The following is a 24,287-nucleotide window of genomic DNA, read 5'->3' as shown; positions in this document are numbered from 1 at the left end:
AACTGTGATGATGAAAGTGACATTGACACTTAATTTCTTTTCTCTACATGCATTTTAGACCATAATGGGAAATGCATGCCATGTAAGACTACTATTGTATTAAATGAACAGACATCTCATTGCTGACATTTCTTCAGTTAATTTTACAAAGTAGTAGAAATTTTTCCACGTCCAGGAACCTTTGGTGCAATACGTGTAGCTATGTGCAGAAGCTCAAATTGAATTTAAAAGTAAAATTAATGTTTCATCCAATGAACTTCCAGTTTGTGGGTGAGGTTATGCACCTTATAATGTTTGATTGATGTGAACACTTGTCAAAGGTGTTTTCCAAGCAAGTCATAAGATGACTACTTAACAGGTTTACTGAAAGATTACATTTGAGTAGCAAGAACTGATTAGACCTCATGTAAAGAAGTTTCTTGACTAAGCTATAACTGTCATCTACTTAAAAAGATTCCAGTTGTTCTCTGTATCTTCTGTCTCTCTGCCTGATAGCTCCAAAGTATTTTCCTTAATTTTTTTTTGTGCAGAATGTGTCTTTTCATTGTGGCATTTACTTGCCATTGTGTGCAGTCTTAGAGGAAGTGTGTTGCAGTTTGTTTGCTATTATAAGTGCAGGTCAAGTAACTTCATCTTAGGGGATCATTGCAGGCTCTGGATTGAATCAATTATAACAGATTTCCAAGTTTACAGTAAATCAGAGGATAAATATTTGCAGGATAAGAGAGAGTGTGAAGGCCTTGTTATTGTCCTGTTTCTCCCCTTCAGTTGAAGCAAAACTCTCAGAGACATGGTATAGTTCATCTTTATTCCAGGCCCTAGAGGAAAAGAGAACAATTGCCCTTGTGCATAGCGACATGAGTTCACGGTCTTCTCTGGAATAGCAGTTTCTTAATGAATTATATGGTCATTTTACAGGGAGGAGCATCCAGATAACACAACATACATATTAATTGAGTGACTGTTACAATCAGCGAGCATCAGTAGTAAAGATTAAGCCATTTGCTGTTACAAATGAATAATTGGCTTCACATAATGAATACTTTTCACCTTGTTAAACTGACCTCACATACTGAATGCTCCCTCATCTTGTTAAATAGTTCTACATAATGAATGCCTTTTCACCTCGTTAACCCATTACCCTTGCCTCCAGTACCCCATTGTAAACTGTAAGTTCTTATGTGATCTGCATCATGCTCAGCAGAACCTCTTGTTTTACAAACCTCAGCACTTAACTCTTTCCCTACCTGCTCACACCTTATACACATTCTCGTTGTGATTCTTTGTGGAGATTTCTGGTGAAAAACAGAAGGAAGAGAGTTTTAGGATAGAAGAGCCAGGTGGCAGTAGTTTACTAATAGGAAATAGTGAATATAAATTCCTTTTTATCTTAGCTTCGCCGCACCACCTTCATCCCCACTATCTTGTTCTTGCTTCTCTCTCCCTGCCCTACATACATATGTTAACTCTAGGAGTTATAGGTATCTATGGCCATTTGTAATTACTGAATACGTTTTACTTTGTATTTACATAGTTGAGCGTGGTCCAAAGAAGAGACAAGTGAAGACACTAGCAACATCTCTCTTGGAAGCTCTAGATTATGACAGCTCAGATGACAGTGATTTTGAAGTCGGAGATGCTTCAGGTGAGTATTTTGTGTTTATTATATTGTTTTTTTTTCTGTCCCTATCTGAAATTGTGGACTTCCTTATTGGGGCACTGTTTCATTGGTGGTGTGTACTTGATAAGTTTCTCATACTTTGGAAACTCAGGATGATGATGCTTGCAGATTTTTTGATTGTGCACTGAACCTACAGTTATCCAGTCACGATTTTACATACAAATCTACAGTATTTCTAAATTGAACTGGTAGATAATAGTAAGGTGTGAGAGCTTAAATGTATTTTTCTGAAAACAGATAACTTTGGATTTTAATCTTTAACTTGAGAAGTTGAATCTATGATTTTCTCATCTACAATGACTCTGCTACACATTGGTAAACCACTGGGAAAGAAGATACTACACCAAACTATAGATTGTAGTGCATGTAGAGTGAGGATTGTAGGAAATTGAGCAATGATGAAATGTTCAGCTGATCTATCAGCATTTGGGAATAGAAAAGACAGATTCTGATTTTGCCTGCATAAGTTTCTTTAGAAAATCTTCAATAAATAACTAAGTCATTTTTAAAACATTTAAGACCTGATAAGTGACTGACTTGTCTCTATAGTAGGTCTTAAATTGATAGCTTTACTGAGTGAAACTATGTCCATTGCTTCAACAGTGTTGCTTATTTTCCCATTTTGGTGCAATACCACTTTCACCACTGATGGAATAATAGTGTCTTTTCTGTGGCAATTATTAGCTTATAATGCTGTGGCATAGAACACAACAGATGAGCATCAGTTTAACCTTTGAAAATATTTGTTGAAATTGTATATGTAATACAGGGTTTTCCTCCTTCCCAAAATTTCAAGTGTAAACTGATTTATAAGCTTGTTTATTGAATTATGTTAATATTTTGAGGTGATTTATACTGTTATTACATTAGCTTCTGTTACTACTGTGAATAGTTTAAAGACTTTGTAAACTTTGGTGTGTATAGATTGCACTTTTCTGATTAACGGAGTGTGATGATTTGGACTGCTAGATATATATACACACCACAGATTCTCTCCTTTCTTAGAGTTCTAATGCGGTGATTACTAACTCATCCACAGCATTTTAGTAGGGTCGACTCTAGTGGACCATTCTACGGCAATACTAAACTAGATTATAAAATTTATAAAAGCTGATTAACACAAATAATTCTCTCAATGCATCTTTCGATAAAAATTTTCTAATAACATCAAATATTTGTTAATCTTCTTGTTTAACTATACTAAGAAAAGTTAATATTGCTTTTGTAACAGATTCTGATGGGAGTGGAGAGAGTGCTGGTAAGGATAGTGAAGAAGCCTCAGAGAGTGAAGGTGGACAAAATGGCAGTGAAGAGGACTCTGAACAGGAGAAAAAGGATTCTTCTGATGGCAAAGCAGAAGTTGAGTGCAAAAACAGTCAGCCAGAAGAACCTGATTCTGACATCAAAGAACAAACTGAAAACAAAGCTAGTAAGAAGAAAACTAAGGAAACAGTGGATGATGCTGGGCCAGATGAATCAAATGATGGACAAAAGAAATGGAATTTGCGTAAAAAGAGAACAATGTTGGATATGATATCCGTGGAAGAGTTGAATGGTTTTGATGATTATGATAGTGAAGATGATAATGACTGGCGACCTTGTAGTGGGAAGAAGAAAGGGAAAGGTGTAAATAATGATGATGGTGATGAGGGTGGTGGTGAAGATGATGATATCAGTGACAGTGAAGATGGCAATCCTGATGATGAGGAAGACACCAGCAGTGCAAGTGAAGACGATAAAAGATTTCGAAGAAAAAATAGACCTTCTAGTCAAAAAACTGTCAAAACAGAAGGAACAAGTGATGGCTTTTTGACACAGAATAAGAATTATGAGGTACTGTGGTTAATCAGTTATGTTTAAGCAGAAGCAGGGAGAATTTGACTAGATGTCTTAAAGTAAAATTGCTCCCAAATTTTGAGTGTGATTAAAACTATAAATACATTGTTCAAAATATAATCTGTATCAGCTCTAAGGAGACTATTTAAATAATTATGTTGAATGAAACAAACTGATGGGAGTGAAAATGCTTTTAAAACATTAGTAATTCTCTTACACTTTGTGGAATAGGGAGATCTGATACATATCAGATGTGAATTGAGGCCAGTAGGATACAAATTGCTCACAACTGCTATTACTGCTGGTCAGATACACTTCACAAGTCAATCTTCCCATGATCTTAAATAATTTTTAAGGTAATTGTTCTAAATAGACAGAGCTGTATTCTTTGTTAACATTTTTTTTCGAAAGAAATAGAACAGGTGAAAGGAACAAAGCCATTTTTAATCACAAATGAAGAAAGAAAAATTGATGTTGATGTAGGTAGAAATCTGATACAGGTCTGAAACAAAGCATCAGAGCTGAATATTTTTGTGACAGTTGTGATTTGCCAAATTCTAGTCCCACTTGCCTTGCGTGTTTTCCAAGTGTCGAAGTTTAAATTATTGATTTATTATGTCCTAGATTTAAGGTGCAATTTATGATGCATTCAGCTACTTTGCAATGAAAGTTTCCCCAAACTATCAATTCAAACTTAATCTAGGTAAATTACAGTTTAGTAATTGCTATCAGTTCATTACCTATGAACCTCAAAGTGATTAGTAATGCATGTAAAGTACAAGTTTCCATTGATTCATGCTGTAAACAAACAATTGCAGTCTCTCCTGAATAGCCAAAGAAATGAATTTGGTTAATTGAAGGTTTCACCAACCTCTTTTTTATTTTTGACAAAGGTGCCAAGTTTCAACTTCAGAAGGACTGGGACAGGCTTGGAAAAAGACGTTTCTTATTATTAACTATTAATCCCAGATGTTTTTACTGGACAGATCCCAGATTGAGGCCTGGGCCTGTTAGATTTTTTTCACTGTAAAACATCAAAAAATGTATTTAACAATGATATTAAGTTAATTATGGGTAAGAACTTAGTGTTAATGGTTTAGATGGAGAGGAATTTCTTAAGTGTGTACAAGAAAATTTTCTGATTCAGTGTGTGGATGTACCTACTACAGAAAGTGCAAAACTTGATCTATTGTTGGGAATAAGGCAGGACAGGTGACTGAGGTGTCAGTGGGGGAGCATAATGGGGGAGTGGGGGTGTCAGTGAGTGACCATAATTACATTAGATTTAAAATAGTGGTGGAAAAGGATAGACCAGATCTAAGAGTTGAGGTTCTAAATTGGAAAAAGGCCAATTTTGACGGTATTGGGCAAGAACTTTCAAAAGCTGATTGGGCGCGGATGTTCGCAGGTTAAAGGGTCAGCTGGAAAATGGGAAGCCTTCAGAATTGAGATAATGAAAATCCAGAGAAAGTATATTCCTGTTAGGGTGAAATGAAAGGCTGGTAGGTATAGGGAATGCTGGATGACTAAAGAAATTGAGGGTTTGGTTAAGAAAAAGAAGGAAGCATATGTAAGGTATAGACAGGAGAGATCGAATGAATCCTTAGAGTATAAAGGAAGTAGGAGTATACTTAAGAGGGAAATCAGGAGGGCAAAAAGGGGACATGAGATAGCTTTGGCAAATAGAATTAAGGAGAATCCAAAGAGTTTTTACAAATACATAAAGGACTAAAGGGTAACTAGGGAGAGAAAGGGCCCCTCAAATATCAGTAACGCGGCCTTTGTGTGGAGCCGCAGAAAATGGGGGAGATACTAAATGAGTATTTTGCCATCAGTTTTTACTGTGGAAAAGGATATGGAAGATATAGACTGTAGGGAAATAGATGTTGACATCTTGCAAAATGTCCAGATTACAGAGGAGGAAGGGCTGGATGTCTTGAAATGCATAAAAATGGATAAATCCCCAGGACCTGATCAGGTGTACCCTAGAACTCTGTGGGAAGCTAGGGAAGTGATTGCTGGGCCTCTTCTGAGATATTTGTATCATCGATAATCACAGGTGAGGTGCTGGAAAACTGGAGGTTGGCTAACGTGGTGCCACTGTTTAAGAAGGGTGGTAAGGACAAGCTAGGGATCTATAGACTAGTGAGCCTGACCTCGGTAGTGGGCAAGTTGTTGGAGGGAATCCTGAGGGACAGGATGTACATATATTTGGGAAGGCAAGGACTGATTCGGGATAGTCAACATGGCTTTGTGCATGGGAAATCATGTCTCACAAACTTGATTGAGTTTTTTGAGGAAGTAACAAAGAGAATTGATGAGGGCAGAGTGGTAGATGTGATCTATATGGACTTCAGTAAGGCATTCAACATGGTTCCCCATGGGCGACTGATTAGCAAGGTTAGATCTCATGGAATACAGGGAGAACTAGCCATTTGGATACAGAACTGGCTGAAATGTAGAAGACAGAGGGTGGTAGTGGAGGGTTGTTTTTCAGACTGGAGGCCTGTGACCAGTGGAGTGCCACAAGGATTGGTGCTGGGTCCTCTACTTTGTCAGTTACATAAATGATTTGGATTCGAGCATAAGAGGTACAGTTAGTAAGTTTGCAGATGACATCAAAATTGGAGGTGTAGTGGACAGCGACGAAGGTTACCTTACATTACAATAGGATCTTGATCAGATGGGCTAATGGGCTGAGAAGTGGCAGATGGAGTTTAATTCAGTTAAATGCGAGGTGCTGCATTTTGGGAAAGCAAATCTTAGCAGGACTTATCCACTTAATGGTAAGGTCCTAGAGAGTGTTGCTGAACAGAGAGACCTTGGAGTGCAAGTTCATAGCTCCTTGAAACTGGAGTCGCAGGTAGATAAGATAGTGAAGAAGGCATTTGGTATGCTTCCTTTTATTGGTCAGAGTATTGAGTACAGGAGTTGGGAGGTCATGTTACGGCTGTACAGGGCATTGGTTAGGACACTGTTGGAATATTGCATGCGATTCTGGTCTCCTTCCTATCGGAAAGATGTTGTGAAACTTGAAAGGTTTCAGAAAAGGTTTACAAGGATGTTGCCAGATTTGGAGGATTTGAGCTATAGGGAGAGGCTGAACAAGCTGGGACTGTTTTCCCTGGAGCGTTGAAGGCTGAGGGGTGACCTTATAGAGGTTTACAAAATCATGGGAGGCATGGATAGGATAAATCGACAAAGTCTTTTCCTTGGGGTTGGGGAGTCCAGAACTAGAGGGCATAGGTTTAGGGTGAGATGGGAAAGATATAAAAGGAACCTAAGAGGCAATGTTTTCACGCAGAGGGTGGTATGTGTATGGAATGAGCTGCTAGAGGAAGTGGTGGAGGATGGTACAATTGCAACAGTTAAAATGCATTTGGATGGGTATGTGAATAGGCAGAGTTTGGAGGGATATGGGCATTATGCTGGCAGGTGGGACTAGATTGGGTTGGGATATCTGGTCTGCATGGACAGGTTGGACTGAAGGGTCTGTTTCCATGGTGTACATCTCTATGACTCTAAATGAAAATAAACTAGAACAAACCAAACTATTTACATATAACACAGATTTTAAAAAGTCGTGACAGATGGTAAAGTCCCAGAATTTTTCCAAGAAGTCAAAAGAATGTGGTCTGTATTAATAACAGTTTTTTCTACGTTGCTGCTGTTATATATTTCAAAATGACGTAGAGCCCAATTAAGACTCAATGCTGAAGAACATATCTGCTCTGGTCAGTTTCTTTGAAAAATAACTGGCAAGCTGTTCAATCTCCATCTTGCAATTAACCAGTCTCCAAACCAATGTTTGAATGGCCTCCCACAATTAGGTGTAACTAAAAATGGTGCACTTGTCAACCCAACTTTCAAGTTTTCCGAGGCAATTTGAGTTTTGTATTATTCATGTTTTCTGCCTTCAAAAATTCTGTTAAAGATACAAATGTATGTGCTGCAGTTTGGAAGAACTTGAAATCAAATCCGCTCATGCTAAAATTATGCAAAATTTCATGCTTTGACCTTGGCAAGGGAAAATACCAAATAGCCTGTATTTTCACTTCTCTAGATGCTACTTGGTCTAGTCCCACAGTGTAATGCAGATAAATCATCTTACCTTATCAAATTCACGTTTAGCCAGATTTATAACCAAATTAGCGTGTTGAAGCCAATCAAACAGTTCTGCTCATGTATGGCAAAAACAACCAAATTATTGATATATATAACAGTTGATAGTTCTTCGGTGACTTTATTTATTAGTTGTTGAAACTTTAGTGCATTTTTCCTTTCAAGTAACATTATTTTGCATTGCTAGTCTGTCTGATGTCACAAAAAAAACAGTATTTCTTTGGCTGTATAAGCCAACAAACTTCCTAGTGTCATTTTGTCAGTCTGTTTTTGTGACAAATCATGCATGTTCATTTCATTCAATGTAATCTTATAGTCTCTGAATAATGAGTCCACTTCTGTTACCATGCTGACTGTGATAATCAAACAGAATCTTTTGAGTTCTCAAGTTTCATCATCATGAACTCAAGCTACAATGACTTAATTCAATAATGTTGTTATCCATCATGAACTAATCTCTACCTTGACCTGAGCTAATCTCTCTGGATTGAATCTCTAACGTTGTTTTATAGCTAATGCATTTTCCACATAAACAGCATGAACAAATTACAACCGATGCATCCACTATCTCTCTAGCTACCTCTTCTAAGATTTTAGGATGCAAGTCATTAGGGGTGGGGGATTTACCTGCCTTTAGCCCCATTAGTTTGTCTAATACTACTTTTCTAGTGATCGTGATGTTACTTGCTGATGACTCCTTTTCAGAAGATTGGCTAAACATTCCTATTACTATACGTAGTCTCCCATTTAATTTCCATCATTGGCTTTGGTATGTTCAGATTTCTTAACATGAAAGCATGTTACTTTCTTTATATAGCTCTTTGGTTCCAATCTTTCTCCTTTATTACTTTACTGCCCTATGCACTTTCTAAAACTCATATCTCTAATATCATTCTTCACTCTAAGCTGCCCCAAACTGAAAATAACAAGCACTTTTTCTAAACTATGGTGTTTCTCCAAAGCCTCCCAAAATTCCTGGAATCTTCTGTGTGAAAGTCCAGTGCACCACACTGCTCACTTCTTTTGCTTCTGAATTTTCCCGGTGTAAACATATGCCCATTAGCCTCGCTGAACTATCTCAGAATATTTTTAAAACTGAAATCAAAATGGCCACAGAAATGCTCTCAAGTTCATTAACCCCTTTCAGATGCACAAACACTGTATGTCACTAGTTCAAAATTCAAAAATCCAAAACAATTGGTATTAAAAATATAAAAATCAAATACCTTAATCACAGATAAATGAATCTAAGTACATAAATGAATTCTAATATTTGTTTGTCACAAATAATAACAGAACTTGTCATGTCAGTTCTTCTGATTTGATAGTGATACAACAAAATCAGAAATCATACAACACCAGGTTATAGTCCAACAAGTTGATTTGAAACTACAAGCTTTTGGACCGTAGCCCCTTCGACAAGTGAAGTGAAAGGGAAGCACACAGAACACAGAATGTATGGGTAGTGAGATCAAAAGATCACACAAGTGGTCTGAGTGCAGTGTCAAATAAAAAGTCTCTGCAGGTGACCAAGAGTTTCGGTGGTGTGAGTAAAAGTGTCACAGCTGAATAACATGCGAAGAGATGATTTTAAATCCAATTAAATGAGGTAGAGAGATAATTACAAAAAAAAACGATGGTGCTGGAGACAAACCAAGTGACTGGACTAACATGAAACAAAAACAGAAGTTGCTGGAAAAGCCCAGCAGGTCCGGTAGCATCTATAAAGATAAACCAGAGGAAGGATCACCGGACCTGAAACATTAACTGACTTTTCTTCACAGATGCTGCCAGACCTACTGAGCACCCTCCAGCAACCCCTGCCCTTGCTTTTGTCTGCACATGTAAAGTCTTCCTTGCTGTCCTGTTTTGAAACCATCACTTTGATAAATTGTTGTGATCTATCTCCCTTAATTAGTTTGTACAGTCTTGGATTACTTATTACTTTGGTTAGACTCCCAGCATGTGACAGTTATACCAATCATGTTATTCCAGTCAAATAAAAATTGAAACTGCTGCGGATGCTATAAATCAGGAGGAAGAGCAGGGGCTACTTGGTGGGGTGGGGGCTCTAAGCAGGTGTAGTGGCATTAGTGAAGAAAAATCAGAATTAGGTTTCAAGTCTGCTTACCCTGTCACTTCACCTGATGAAAGGACTATGCTCTGAAAACTTGTGATTTCAAATGAATCTGTTGACTATAACCTGATGTTGTGTGATTTCTGATTTTTGTCCACCCTAGGCCAACCGACCGGTACCTCCACATCGTGATACCACTGTGGAATTTCTTCTAGCATTATAATTTAAGAGCTTATAATTTAAAGCCATTGCTTTCATGACACTAGTTCAAATGGTTAGCCAAAAATGAATGTGCATGCACCTATACTGCAGCAGTAGTGCACTGCAGACTCTTTTGCTTTCAGAAGCATAATGACCTGCATACTTAGCATTTCACCTGCATAAGATGAAAATGCTGACATTCGATGTCATATCTGGGAATTCCTAGAATACACTTATCCAAGCAATATTTAAGCATGGATGTCAATGTGGAATATCAAAATTGTCCTACGCAGTTAAAATTTTTTTTAAAAGTAGTTCATCCTTTACATTAATCTTGTGTACGGCTGAAGTATTTAATCAGCTCTTTCTAAAATATTAATTAAAAGTGAAAGATTCAGTCATTTTTACTTTGTGATTGTTAGTGAGAGCATAAGTATGTTTGACAACCTGTCCTGTGAACAACAAATTGGGGAGATTTTCAAAGTTTATTACTAGAAATTATGGCTGTAAGTTTAAAAACAAAATGCTAGAAGAAAATCTGAATTGAAGAAAATATAGAACTATTTAATTTGGAACATGGAAATTTGCTGACCGCATTCTGTTCTTGGTATGGATCCTATATTAAACAACAATTATTGGTCAGAGAATTGAGTATAGGAGTTGGGAGGTTATGTTGTGGCTAGACAGGACGTTGGTCAGGCCACTTTTGGAATATTGTGTGCAATTCTGGTCTCCTTTCTGTCGGAAGGATGTTTGTGAAACTTGAAAAGGTTCAGAAAATATTTACAAGGATGTTGCCAGGGTTAGAGGATTTGAGCTATAGGGAGAGGTTGAATTGGCTAGGGCTGTTTTCCCTGGACCGTCGGAGGGGTGACCTTATAGAGGTTTAGAAAATCATGAGGGGCATGGATAGGATAAATTGGCAAAGTCTTTTCCCTGGAGTGGGGAATACAGAACTAGAGGGCATAGGTTTAGGGTGAGAGGGAAAGTTTAAAAAAGGGAACTAAGGGATAATTTTTCACGCAGAAAGTGGTGTGTTTCTGGAATGAGCTGCCAGAGGAAGTGGTAGCGGCTTGTACAATTGCAGCATTTAAAAGGCATCTGAGTGGGTATATGAATAGGAAGGGTTTGGAGAGATATGGGCCGCGTGCTGGCAAGTGGGACTAGATTAGTTTGGGATATCTGATCGGCATGGGCAAGTTGGACCGAAGGGTCTGTTTCTGTGCTGTACATGTCTATGACTCTTGTGACTCTGTGTCATCAACTAATTGGTGGAAAGTTTTAGAGGCTGATTCCTGGCTGCAAATGCTGTTCAAATGAAAATATGTGATTTGGTTTCTTCACCTATCATCTGCAGTAATTTTGTTGTTTGCATGGTTTTTCTGGTTTCTATTTATATATTGAATTAGTATATTGAATACTCAGTAGGGATTCTATGATTCTAGTCATTTGTACTTGTGCTGTGATCAAGTGAACAGATGTCCGTGCTTGAAGGTAGAATACATTCACTACTTGTTTCATTAACAGTTTTGAGTATTCTGCTTTGTGTAGCATTGACAGATGGAAAGTAAAGCTCTTTATAATTTGTTGCAACGTTAAAAGATAATTTGATTTCTTTCACTTACTGGAAGGTAAAACTACATGTACATTTCATGATCTCGTAATTCCCTAAACACTTTATAATTATTGAAATACTTTTGAAATATCATTGGGAAGAATGTAAGGAAGTATAGCAGCAATCAGTGTACAGCCAGGTTCCACAATCAGCAATGAACTGCTGATCACATTATCTATTTGATATTGGTGAATACATAAATATTGGTGAGAACATCAGCAGAATTCCCCTGCTGCTCTTTGAATAATCTTATGGAATCTTCTGTGCTCATCCAAGAGGGCCATTAAATCTCAAGTTAATATAATATGCAACAGAAGCATCTCCAATTGCATTTCTTCAGTACTGTGCTACAATCAATTTTGCTCAAATTTCTGGAATGCAGGTTGAGCTTAACCTTCTGATTTAGTAAGTGTGTGACCATATCGTGAAGAATGAAACTATGGACCTACAGTAATTGGTTCCACTAGTTAATATAAACAGTGTGACAACATTTGACCATTAAGCAACATGGGAGGAAAGTTTGTAATCTTGTGAACATGTCAGAAAATTCTTAATTTTTTTTAAGAATGTTTAGAAAGAGCATGTGAGAGCTTGCATCAGTTGTAAAAGGAACAGTTGTAATTTTCTTGTTAAGTATGTTAAGAACTGCTAGTCTAGTGACCTGGGAACCTTGAACCTGGAAGAAGCACCAACAGGAACAAAGTTTTTAAGATCTGGTCAAGTGACAGAACAAACAAACTATTGTTGTAAAGAAGGAAGGACAAAAATTAGGAGGCACAATTACAAGGAGCTATGTCTGTGTCAGTGGTACCATTTTAAATAAAAAAAAAGCTGAAGGTGTGGTAAGAGCAGAAATTATGAATTGGGCTTTGATCAGTTTGGTTTACACCAACTAGACTTCTTGTAACAAGATTTGTTCACAGACTTAGAAAATGTTTGGGAAATTTGTGATGTCAAGACTTTTATGAACCTGGCTAAGGGTGTTCTGTCGAGGTGTTATTGAGGTGACGACAGTTTCTGGGTGATTCTGGTTCATAAGAGATATTTTTTACAGATGACACAGGACCAATTCGTTGAGTGAGGAAAATCAGACAACGTCATTCAAAAACCAAGTTAAAAAGACTGTGAGATTGAAGAACCACATTTCAGAATCTCTTGAGAGATTTTGTTTGATCTGTAATTTATAGTTAGTACATATCATTTGACTGTTAATTCATGTTTCATTGACATAGATTCTGATTTGTGTTAAAGTAGAAAATACCAACATGATTCTAAGTTAAAAATCGCACACCAGATTATAATTGCAATTAAACCTGTTGGACTATAACCTGGTGTTGTGTGATTTTTAACTTTGCACACCCCAGTCCAACACCGGCACCTCCAAATCATAACAGGATTCTATGCTTTGTTGCTACATTTTGGGTCAGTTAGAGATTTGGTTATTTTGGTTTACAGTTCTCCATACCGGGATCTTAACAGAACTATCCAAGTTCACTTTAAAAAAAGGTCAAGCATTGTGAACCTAAGATGTTTTTAAGTTTGGTCGATTTAAGTTGGATTACATTTAGTCATAGGAATGTACAGCACAGAAACAAACCCTTTGGTCCAACCTGTCCATGCAGACCAGATATCCCAATCCAATCTAGTTGCACCTGCCAGCACCCGGCCCATATCCCTCCAAACTCTTCCTATTCATAAACCCATCCAAATGCATTTTAAATGTTGCAATTGTACCAGCCTCCACCACTTCCTCTGGCAGCTCATGCCATACACGCACCACCCTCTGCGTGAAAAAAGTTACCCCTTAGGTCTCTTTTATATCTTTCCCATCTCACCCTAAACCTATGCCTTCTAGTTCTGGACTCCCCCACCCCAGGGAAAAAACTTGGTCTATTTATCCTATCAATGCCCCTCATGATTTTCTTAACCTCTATAAGATCACCTGTCAACCTCTGAAGCTCCTGGGTAAACAGCCCTAGCCAGTTCAGCCTCTCCCTAAAGCTCAAATCCTCCAACCTTGGCAGCAGCCTTGTAAATCTTCTCTGAACCCTTTCAAGTTTCACAACATTTTTCCGATAGGAAGGAGACCAGAATTGCAAGCAATATTCCAACAGTGGCCTAACCAATGTCCAGTATAGCCGCAACATGACAGCCCGACTCCTGTACTCAATATTAGATTAGATTAGATTCCCTACAGTGTGGAAACAGGCCCTTCGGCCCAACAAGTCCACACCGACCGCCTGAAGAGCAACCCACCCCCCTACATTTACTGCTGACTAATCCACCTAACACTGCAGGCAATTTAACATGGCCAATTCACCTAACCTGCACATCTTTGGACTGTGGTAGGAAACCAGAGTACCCAGAGGAAATCCACACAGACACGGGAAGAATGTGCAAACTCCACATAGATAGGTGCCCGAGGTGGGAATTGAACCCGGCTCTCTGACTCTGTGAGGCAGCAGAGCTAACCACTTTATTCTGGCCAATAAAGAAAAGTGTACCAAACGCCTTCTTCATTATCCTGTCTACCTGCGACTCCACTTTCAAGGAGCTATGAACTTGCACTCCAAGGTCTGTTTATTCAGCAACACTCCCTAGGACCTTACCATTAAGCATTTAAGTCCTGAAAAGATTTGCTTTCCCAAAAATGCAGCACCTCGCATTTATCTGATTTAAACTCTGTCTGCCACTTCTCAGTCCATTGGCCGATCTGACCAAGATCCCGTTATAATCTGAGGTAACATTCTTTGCTGTCCACTATACCTCCAATTTTGGTGTCATCTGCAAACTTACTAACTATACCTCTTACGCTCACATCCAAATCATTTATATAAATGATGAGAAGTAGTGGACCCAGCACTGATCCTTGTGGCACTCCACTAGTCACAGGCCTCCAGTCTGAAAAACAACCCTCCACCATCACCCTTTGTCTTCTACCTTTGAGCCAGTTCTGTATCCAAATGGCTAGTTCTCCCTGTATTCTGTGAGATCTAACCTTGCTAACCAGTCTCCCATGGGGAACCATGTTGAATGCCTTACTGAAGTCCATATAGATCACATCTCATCAATCCTTTTGTTACTTCTTCAAAAAACTCAATCAAGTTTGCGAAACATGATTTCCCAAGCACAAAGCCATGTTGACCTTCCCTAATCAGTCCTTGCCTTTCCAAATACATGTACATCCTGTCCCTCAGGATTCCCTCCAACAATTTGCTGAGCACCGACATCAGGCTCACTGGTCTATAGTTCCCTGGCTTGTCCTTACCACCTATCTTAAACAGTGGCACCACATTTGCCAACCTCCAGTCTTCCAGCACCTCACCTGTGACTATCGCTGATACAAATATCTCAGTCAGAGGCTCAGCAATCATTTCCCTCGCTTCCCACAAAGTTCTCGGGTGCACCTGATCAGGTCCTGGGGATTTATCCATTTTTATGCATTTCAAGACATCCAGCCCTTCCTCCTCTGTAATATGGAAATTTTTCAAGATGTCACCATCTATTTCCCTACATTCTATACCTTCCATATCCTTTTCCACAGTAAATACTGATGCAAAATACTCGTTTAGTATCTCCTCCATTTTCTGCAGCTCCACACAAAGGCTGCCTTGCTGATCTTTGAGGAGCCCTATTCTCTCCCTAGTTACCCTTTTGTCCTTAATGTATTTGTAAAAACTCTTTGGATTCTCCTTAATTCTATTTTCCAAAGCTATCTCATGTCCCCTTTTTGCCCTCCTGATTTCCCTCTGTTAGCGCGGATGAAATGATATCAGTCCGAGCCCAGAGTGCGGTTCAACAATCGGTAACGTTTATTGATACAGTAACACCGGCCGAGACCAACCGAGGTCCGAATCTCGGCTGGTCTGCTGTTCCCGTGCGCTGCTACACATTATATACCTTTCTTTGTCAGGATGTGAGGATTTTGAGTATGAATGGGATGATAGTTCCCCATCATCACTGGAGTAGGTGCAAATGGTGGGTTTCCTGCCGTCCCAGGAGAGTTGCAGTGTACACACAATAGGGTGCTAATTGGATTATGTAAACAGGTCCGGGTACTATCTGCTTGTCTCTCTCTGTGAGGGCTGGGGGCTAGCATCCCCCTTTGTTCCCTTGGGGTGCTGGTGTGTATTAGTCTGTTCATTCCTGTCTGGTGGATACCTGTCCTTTGTGTCAGGATGGTTCTGTATTGATGAATATGGGTGTGTTTCAGTCAGTCTCTTGATTTGATTAGGAGATGGGTTTCCATATTAATTAGCTCTGGAGTTTCGGTCTATGAGTCATGGTTAGTGTCTGGCCTAGTGTGGATTTGATCTGTCCTCTGGCTCCCATTTCCCGGTCACGTGGGCGGACCGGCAGCTGCTGAGTTCTGTGGGTTTAAGCTGCGGCTGCCGTTTAAAACACAAAATGAATTCCTATAGTTTTACTGATGTAGGCATAGTCCCGTGGCAAATGCGGGGCGGTTCTGATGCCCGCTTGCATCTCTTAAGTATACTCCTGCTTCCTTTATACTCTTCTAAGGATTCACTCTATCTATCCTGTCTATACCTGACATATACTTCCTTCTTTTTCTTAACCAAACCCTCAATTTCTTTAGTCATCCAGCATTCCCTATACCTACCAACCTTTCCTTTCACACTAGCAGGAATACACTTTCTCTGGACTCTCATCTCATTTATGAAGGCTTCCCATTTTTCAGTTGTCCCTTTACCTGCGAACATCTGCGTCTAATCAGCTTTTGAAAGTTCTTTCCTAATCCCGTCAAAATTGACCTTTCTCCCATTTAGAACTTCAACTTTTAGATCTGGTCCATCCTTTTCCATCACTATTTCAAAACTATAAAATTCTAGTCGCTGGTCCCAAAGTGCTCCCGCAATTGACACCTCAGTCACCTGCCCTACCTTATTTTCCAGGAAGAGGTCAACTTTTGCACCTTCTGTAGTAGGTACATCCATATACTGATTCAGAAAATTGTCTTGTACACACATAATGAATTCCTCTCCACCTAAACCCTTAAAACTATGGCCGTCCCAATCTATGTTTGGAAAGTTAAAATCCCCTACCATAACCACCCTAATATTCTTACAGATAATTGAGATCTCCTTACAAATTTGTTTCTCAATTTCCCTCTTGACTATTAGGGGGTCTACAATACAATCCCAATCAGGTGATCATTCCTTTCTTATTTCTCAGTTCCACCCAAATAACTTCCCTGGATCCTCCCTCAGTACAGCTGTAATGCTATCTGTTATCAAAAACGCCACTTGCTCCCTTTCTGTCCTTTCTGTAGCATTTGTATCTTGGAACATGAAGCTGCCAGTCCTGTCCATCCCTGAGCCATGTTTCTATAATAGCTATCCCAGTCCCGTGTTCCTAACAATGCCCTGAGTTCATCTGCCTTCCCTGTTAGGCCTCTTGCATTGAAATAAATGCAGTTTAATTTATCAGTCCTACCTTGTTCTCTGCTTTATCCCTGCTTGCCCTGACTGTTTGACTCGCTTCTGTTCTCAACTGTACCAGTCTCAGATTGATCTCTTTCCTCACTATCTCCCTGGGTCCCAAGCCCCCCACCTTACTAGTTTAAATCCTCCTGAGCAGCTATAGCAAATCTCCCTGCCAGTATATAAACCCCTTCCAATTTAGGTGCAATCCATCCTCCTTGTATAGTTCATCTCTACCCCAACAGAGATTCCAATGGTCCAAAAATGTGAATCCTTTGAAAAATTGGAAGAAAGAACTTGCATCTGTGTGATGTCTTTTATGACTTTCTGACTGTCTCCAAGTGCTTTATAGGCAACAAAATACTTTTGAATGCTATTCACTGTTATAATTTAGGCAAACCTACTAAAATGGAAAATAAGTAAAATTCATGGAGAAGCTTGGCAGTATTTAACTGTAACAGGTTCTCCAGTATTTGGGAGGATATGATGTAACTTGCTTGAGAATGTATTCATGCATCACCATGCAATGAGGGACAAATTAAAGACTGTTCTTGCCTTTGTATAAATATTCTGATGTATGCCTGATGTTATAGTTAATGATTAGGAGGTTCAACGTTTTAATTTTAGAAAGTTAATTTTAAATGTAAGGGATTTACGGGGCAATTTTTTCACCGAGGGTGCTATGTGTATGGAATGAGCTGCCAGAGGACGTGGTAGAGGCTGGTACAATTCTAACATTTATAAGGCATCTGGATGGGTGTATGAATAGGAAGGGTTTAGAGGGATATGGTTCAAATGTGGGCAAATCGGACTAGATTAATGTAGGATATCTGATTCACATGGACGAGTTGGGTCCATTTTACATACAGCTGTATGAATTTATACCATTCTATGATCAGGAGCTATTATTCCTATCAGATGGAAGGTCGGAAATGGAATAAATAACTGACAAATTTGTGTAACTGGAAGCAAAAGGAAGAAATCTACAGTGATCTTCTCACTATGTGGTAGTTAACTTTGTTGTAATTGGAGTTCCAGCTTTCTTGGAAATCCTTGATAAACATCTAGAGGGTTGGAAAACCCCACAGACTTTTAAGAGAATTTGGCATCAAAAAGTATCTTGCTTACAGGATAAATACCTTAATGCAGTAGGTGGGCGTACTTGACTGAAGAACTGCAAACATCATGTTTGCATTTTTCCAGTAATCAGTCTTCAAGCCCATCTCCCATCTGGGGGGGGGTGGCAAATCCATGTGTCATCTAACTAACTGCAGAAATTTGATCATCCTTTTGACTCTGAATTTTGATACAAAAACTGGTTTCCGTTTGTGTCAGTGATGTGAAGCGTGTATAATGACATTTTTCTGAGAGTGTGATCATCTATAGTATTGTAACTTTGAGATTTGTGTATGACAACATAATGACAACTGAATTCAGAGCTTGTCTCTTTCAGTGTGCAATTATGTTACATTCTCTGAACAATTTATCACACTTACAATTTGTTTTGTATTAATTTTTAGGGCTCCTTATTAATAGACAAAGAACAAAACTTCACTTCTCAGAAAATGGACTTTGTGCAGATATGCTGTGTATGTCTGGGAGATAACAGTGAAGATGCAGATGAAATTGTCCAGTGTGACAATTGTGGAGTGACTGTACATGAAGGTAAGTGCTTTGAGATTTAGTACTATGTAATTAAGATCGTAGCAACAATTCATCTTCAGCCTGATTAACTAAAAATGGCACTGTAGTTTTAAACAAAAAGACCATGAATAACTGTATACTATATTTAAGATTGCTTCTCTGTCAAGGATGTTATGTATCATATGACTGTTGGAATTTAAGTACAATTATGATAGCTGAATTAGGAACTGCTTTGTGATACCAGCTTAGGGGATGAAAGGACTGAATTCTGTAATATTTCCAGTTAACGCTGAAAATTTATTAAAATGTTTTTATTTTGTGCTATAACATTTTAATTTAGTATCTCAAATTAGCCCAGCAATATTTCTGATGAGTATTCATCCTCTTGTACTTTTGTTGGAGATTATAATGGTAATGCATTTGAATGTTAGAGAGAGATAGTTAGTTTCTTTCTTGTTGGAAATGATTGCTGCCTATCATTTGCGTGGCCAAATGTCACTTGTGACTTTGAGTTATAAATGATACTGAACACTGCAATCATCAGCAAGTATTTCTTCTTTCTGATCTTATGACTGAAGAAAGGCCATTATTTAATTATCAAAAACAAATTCAAAACTTCCAATTGAATTGCATATAGGTCTTTAACTTCATATGATTGGCTCACCCATATGCTTTACCTTGGCTTATTATATTTATTAGTACAAATTTATCTTGAAGAATTGCTTATTGCCCATTATCGTACAATTTACTACTACTTATATGCCTTGAAATAATATTCATAGCTGTATGAAAAATGACAACCTGATTAGTAGCTCTAATGCCTTTTAATGTACTTCATTAAAAAAGTTGTCCTAATCAATTCCTATAAGAAAGATAATCAAAGTCTGTCTCTTGTTAAGAGATTGTGCATGTTAGTTCATGATTGATTTATTATAGTTCAAAATTATATGTAGTCTATTTAGAATAAGAAGTTTGCACTCTTGTTCCCATCTCAGTTTTGGAATAGATACTTTTCATTTAAGGTTTTTAGTATAGTGTTATAACATGCTGATGAGACAAACTGAGGTGCCAAGAATGATGGTTCTTGTAAGAGTGAAATTGATTTTGACTTGAGTCGATGTACTATTTCTTCTTTTAGATCTGCCCCTCTTCTCCTCTTCTCTCTCACTCACTCACACACGCGTCACTTTCTAGAACTAGAATTAGAATTCCTACAGTGTGGAAACAGACCTTTCAACCCAACAAGTCCATACCAACCCTCCGAAGAGTATCCCACCCAGACCGTACACTTTTAGTCTACATTTCCCCTAACTAATGCACCTACCCTACACATCCCTGAACATTGTGGGCAATTTAGCTTGTCCACTTCACCTAACCAGCACATCTTTGGACTGTGGGAGGAAACCAGAGCACCCTGAGGAAATCCACGCAGACGTGGGGAGAATGTGCAAACTCCACACATGCAGTCACCTGGGGCTGGAATCGAATGTAGATCCCTGGCGCTGCGAGGCAGCAGTGCTAACCAGTGAGCCACCATGCTACCTTGCTTGCAGATCATTTAGATCAACAGTGGGGACGATGTGATCATCTTGAATGTTAGACAGTTTTTTTTTAGTGATTGGTAGTGCACCTTGCTAAGAAAAGTCAGTTGAGGTTTGTTTTACTTCAAAAGTAAAAGAAGCTAGATGGTTAATGACAGCATGATATGGAACAAGAAGTAATTCAATTACTTGAATTTATGCATTACCTTTTAAAGTGTTCCTTCTGTTCTTCCTCCCTGAGATAGAGATATGAACATCGTTCCCTCTGAGCTGCATGGCCATGTAACTGCTCTGAGAATCTGCACATGCCAGTAGGCAAGCCAAAAAAATTATGCCAATGCATTCATTTCTGGTTTCTCCGGTTGCTGCCAGGCAGTGACCTTGGAGATCCACTTGGTACCTCAAGAAATTAGAGGGACTGTAGAACAACATTTTAAAAGTAGGATCAATTTTTAGAAGGAGAAATGCAGCATAAATAATGAACTGTGTGACTAGTGTTCTAACTTCTAACACAGCTAAAATGCTAGAAGGGACCAGAAAGTGTTCAGTACAGGGTTTCCTTGATTAAAACAAAAAGGAGTCCTTAAAAATACTGTAACTGTGGGGTGGAAACAAAAGGTGGTTGGATGAAGGTCACCCAGTGAATAATGTATGTTTGCAGTCTCAATGCATTTAGTTAAATGTTGCATAATTGTTACAAATTCTACAAGTGTTGTAGTATCTTTGTACAGGCAATTTCTAATGATTTTCATTCATCACCTGAATTTAGCTGTTACAGGACAGTTTGTGAATGATCCAAATATTCTTGTTAAAAGTAATGGTTCTAAAGTACTGAAAGCAAATCTTGATTTAATGGGGGAGTAGTCTTGTTGTAGAATATAACTTGAATGTAGAAGAATGTAACATTATGCAGGACAGAGCCAATATGAAATATATCTGTGCTCCAGAATGCTATAATATTGTCTGTTGGGAAGTAACAAAAAATTCTTGTTGTATTTCATAATTGACTTTGATTCACTTCTGAGAATCAACACATGAAAACTAATATTTGTTTTGGTACTAAACAGATTTCAGTACAAATAAAGAAAATTCACTGTTCTTCCAAACTATGTGGACCACCTGGCATTGACCTAGGCTTCGGAAACAGCAACATCAATTGTCGTCCTGCTGATTCTTTAATGTCATCCTACACACCGTCAACCATGAACCGGTTCATGATTGATGTGTTGCACTTCGATTCCCAGAAGAGATTTTATTAGGTGCCACATTAGAGATTAGTGCTGAAAATAAAGCCTTAGTTACAGGAGCAGTATCTTGATATAGATAGAAGATTGGCTGGCTAATTGGAAGTGGAGAATGGGCTTAAGTGGTCTTTTTCACATTGGAAACATGTAACAACTGTAAAACAGGGATCAGTGCTAAGGTCTCAAAAGTTTACAGTTTGTATAAATGGCATAGATGAAGGGATTAAAGATATTGCTAAATTTGCTGATAGAACATTAGGTAAGAAAGTAAATTGTGAAGAGGTTGTAGGAGGCCACAAATGAATAGATGTAAATTCAAAGATCTGGTAAATGGAGTATAATCTGGGAAAATTTATTGTCCATATTGACAGGAAGAATTTTAAAAAGCATGTTATCTAAATGATGACAGATTGCAGAGCTCTATGATTCAGTAGGATCAGGATGTCCTTGTACATAAACTATAAAAGGTCAGTATGTACGCCTGGCAGTAATTGGAAAAACAAATAGAAAGTTATTGTTTGTATTTATAGAGTCATAGAGATGTACAGCATGGAAAGAGACTGTCCGGTCCAACTCGTGCATGCCGACCAGATATCCTAAATTAATCCGGTCCCATTTGTGTCAGCATTTGGCCCATATCCCTCTGAACCCTTCCTATTCATATACCCATCCAGATGCCTTCAAATGTTGTAATTGTATTTCCACCACTTCCTCTAGCAGCTCATTCCAAACACACACCACCCTCCGCATGAAACATTTGCCCCTTAGGTCCCTTTTAAATCTTTCCCTCTCAACTTAAATCTATGCCCTCTAGTTTTGTCTCCCCTACCCTGGGGAAAAGACCTTGACTATTTACCCTACCCATACCCCTCATGATTTTATAATTTCATGTAAGGTTACCCCTCAGCCTCTGGCACTCCTGTGAGGGAAATTTGAATCTGAAAAAAAGGAAGTTAAATGTCAGCCAAATAGGGCATTGGTCAAACCATGTCTGGAGTACAGTATTGGTCTCCTTATTTTACGAAGGATGTAAATGCATAAGAAGTAGTTCAGCGAAGCTAAACTTTGGTCCTGGAGTGGGTGGGCTATCATACAAGGAATAGTTGAACAAGCTCAACTTAAATCTGCTAAAGATGGGAAGAGGGGAAAATGACTTGATTGAAACATCTAAGATCCCAAAGGGTCTTGACAAGATAGATTGGAAAAGGATGCTTCCTCTTGTGAAGACAAAATTCAACCTGGCTAATTTAGATTTCACCAAAGTCATATGGCTTTTGACCTTTATTATAGTCCTTGTCCAAACATGGACAAAAGAGCTGGACTCCAGAGTTGAGATGAAATTGAATGCTGTTCACATCAAGTCAGCACTTGACCAAGTTAGGCCCAAAGTACAAGCTCTAGAAGTGTGTGTAATCTTCATGAGATACAGTGAGACCGGTACCGGTAAAGGGCAGAAAACATTGTGTATGAAAGGTGAATTTAATGCTAAGTCATATAACTTATGGTGACTGTGATCTCATAGATTTGTTTGATCAGTTTAGAAAGAGAATAACTTTCCAGAATTTTGTTTAAGTTGGCGATTTTTTTGTGCACTTTGTATAGCATCGCTGAGAAATATTTACCCCATTAGAATCCCTATAATGTGGAAGCAGGGCATTCGTACCATTGAGTACACACCAATTCTCCGAAAAGTATCCCAAACAGACCCAACTCCCTACCCTATCCCTGTAACCCTGCACTCCCAAGGTTAATCACCTTGTCAGCATATAGACTCATACAGCATGGAAACAGACCCTTTGGTTTCACTATCATGTTCCCAAACTAAACTGGTCCCACTGGACACTATGTCAAAGAGTGGAAAAGCACAGTCGGTCAGGCAGCATCCGTGGAGCAGGAGAGTCAATATTTCGAGCATAAACTCTTCAGCTGAAAATGTGGACTCATCTGCTCCTCGGATGCTGCCTGACTTGCTGTGCTTTTCTAGCACCACACTCTTCAACTCTGATCTCCAGCATCTGAAATCCTCACTTTCACCCACTGGACACTCTGGGCAATTTAGAATAGCCTAGTCTCCTGATCTGCACATTTTTGGACTGTGGGAGGAGACCAAAGTACCTAGAGAAAACCCACACAGACACAAGAAGAGCGTGAAAACTACATAGTCATCCGAGGGTGGAATCGAACCCTGGCGTTGTGAGGCAGCAGTGCTAACCACTGAGCCGCTGTGCTACTGCATAATCTGACCACCTTTCATCAGTATAGTACTGAGAGTCATACCCTGTTATTCTTTGACACTGGAAAGTTGAGGGTTCACCATAACAAATGTTGCATAATAATACTGCATTAATAAAACAAAAATGAGATGCTGGAAATACAAAACAAATAAGACCCTTACTGAAAACTGGCCAGGCAGTTGTTGTAGAGAGAACAGTCTTGTTGACACTTCATGTAAAATTCGAACAAAGATCTTAGGTAGTGAATCTAGATCTGATGAAGAGTACACCTGATGCATCAAGGTATCTGTCTTTTTTACAGATGCTGTGTGGCCTACTTAGCATTTTTAATGATTTGTTTTTGTTTGAATTCTTCCACTAGGTGGCAATTAACCTATTTCAGAAACTACCGACTGCCACCGTCTTTCAATCTGTTAATGTTAACCAGTGACTATTTAGAACCACACTATTCTTTCTGTCTGACCATCTTTGCAAAAATAAATGTGTAGAGCTACATTATTGATTATTTTCCTTATTTTGTTTCCTTTTCGTCCTACGTTATTTTTTTAGTAAAAATAGATTTTATGATGGTGTGCAGTTGAATCAGTAGAAATTCAGAGCAACCACCATACACTTCTACATCTGGTATCTGATGGTATTGGGCCAACAGCT

General features: G+C 38.7%; 1 protein-coding gene across 13 annotated transcripts in view; it reads left to right on the top strand.

Moving 5' to 3' along the window:
* Nucleotides 1–24,287, top strand: part of phf14 (PHD finger protein 14) — a 303,155-nt gene that overhangs the window by 11,957 nt on the left and 266,911 nt on the right. For all 13 annotated transcript variants that reach the window (XR_006311668.2, XR_015757178.1, XR_015757177.1 and 10 more), the window contains exons 2-4: nucleotides 1,535–1,645; nucleotides 2,913–3,514; nucleotides 18,494–18,638. Coding sequence is in view for 8 of the 13 variants with exons in the window: in XM_043689855.2 (XP_043545790.2) it covers nucleotides 1,535–1,645; nucleotides 2,913–3,514; nucleotides 18,494–18,638 (858 nt within the window). In the remaining 5 variants the exon portion in view is untranslated. The remainder of the gene's footprint in view (nucleotides 1–1,534; nucleotides 1,646–2,912; nucleotides 3,515–18,493; nucleotides 18,639–24,287) is intronic.

The sequence above is a fragment of the Chiloscyllium plagiosum genome, unplaced genomic scaffold (assembly GCF_037043375.1).
Source record: "Chiloscyllium plagiosum isolate Xiang-an unplaced genomic scaffold, Cpla_swu_hap1 HiC_scaffold_5, whole genome shotgun sequence".
NCBI classification, from domain to species: Eukaryota; Metazoa; Chordata; class Chondrichthyes; order Orectolobiformes; family Hemiscylliidae; genus Chiloscyllium; species Chiloscyllium plagiosum.
This window is presented reverse-complemented; position numbering and strand designations above follow the sequence as displayed.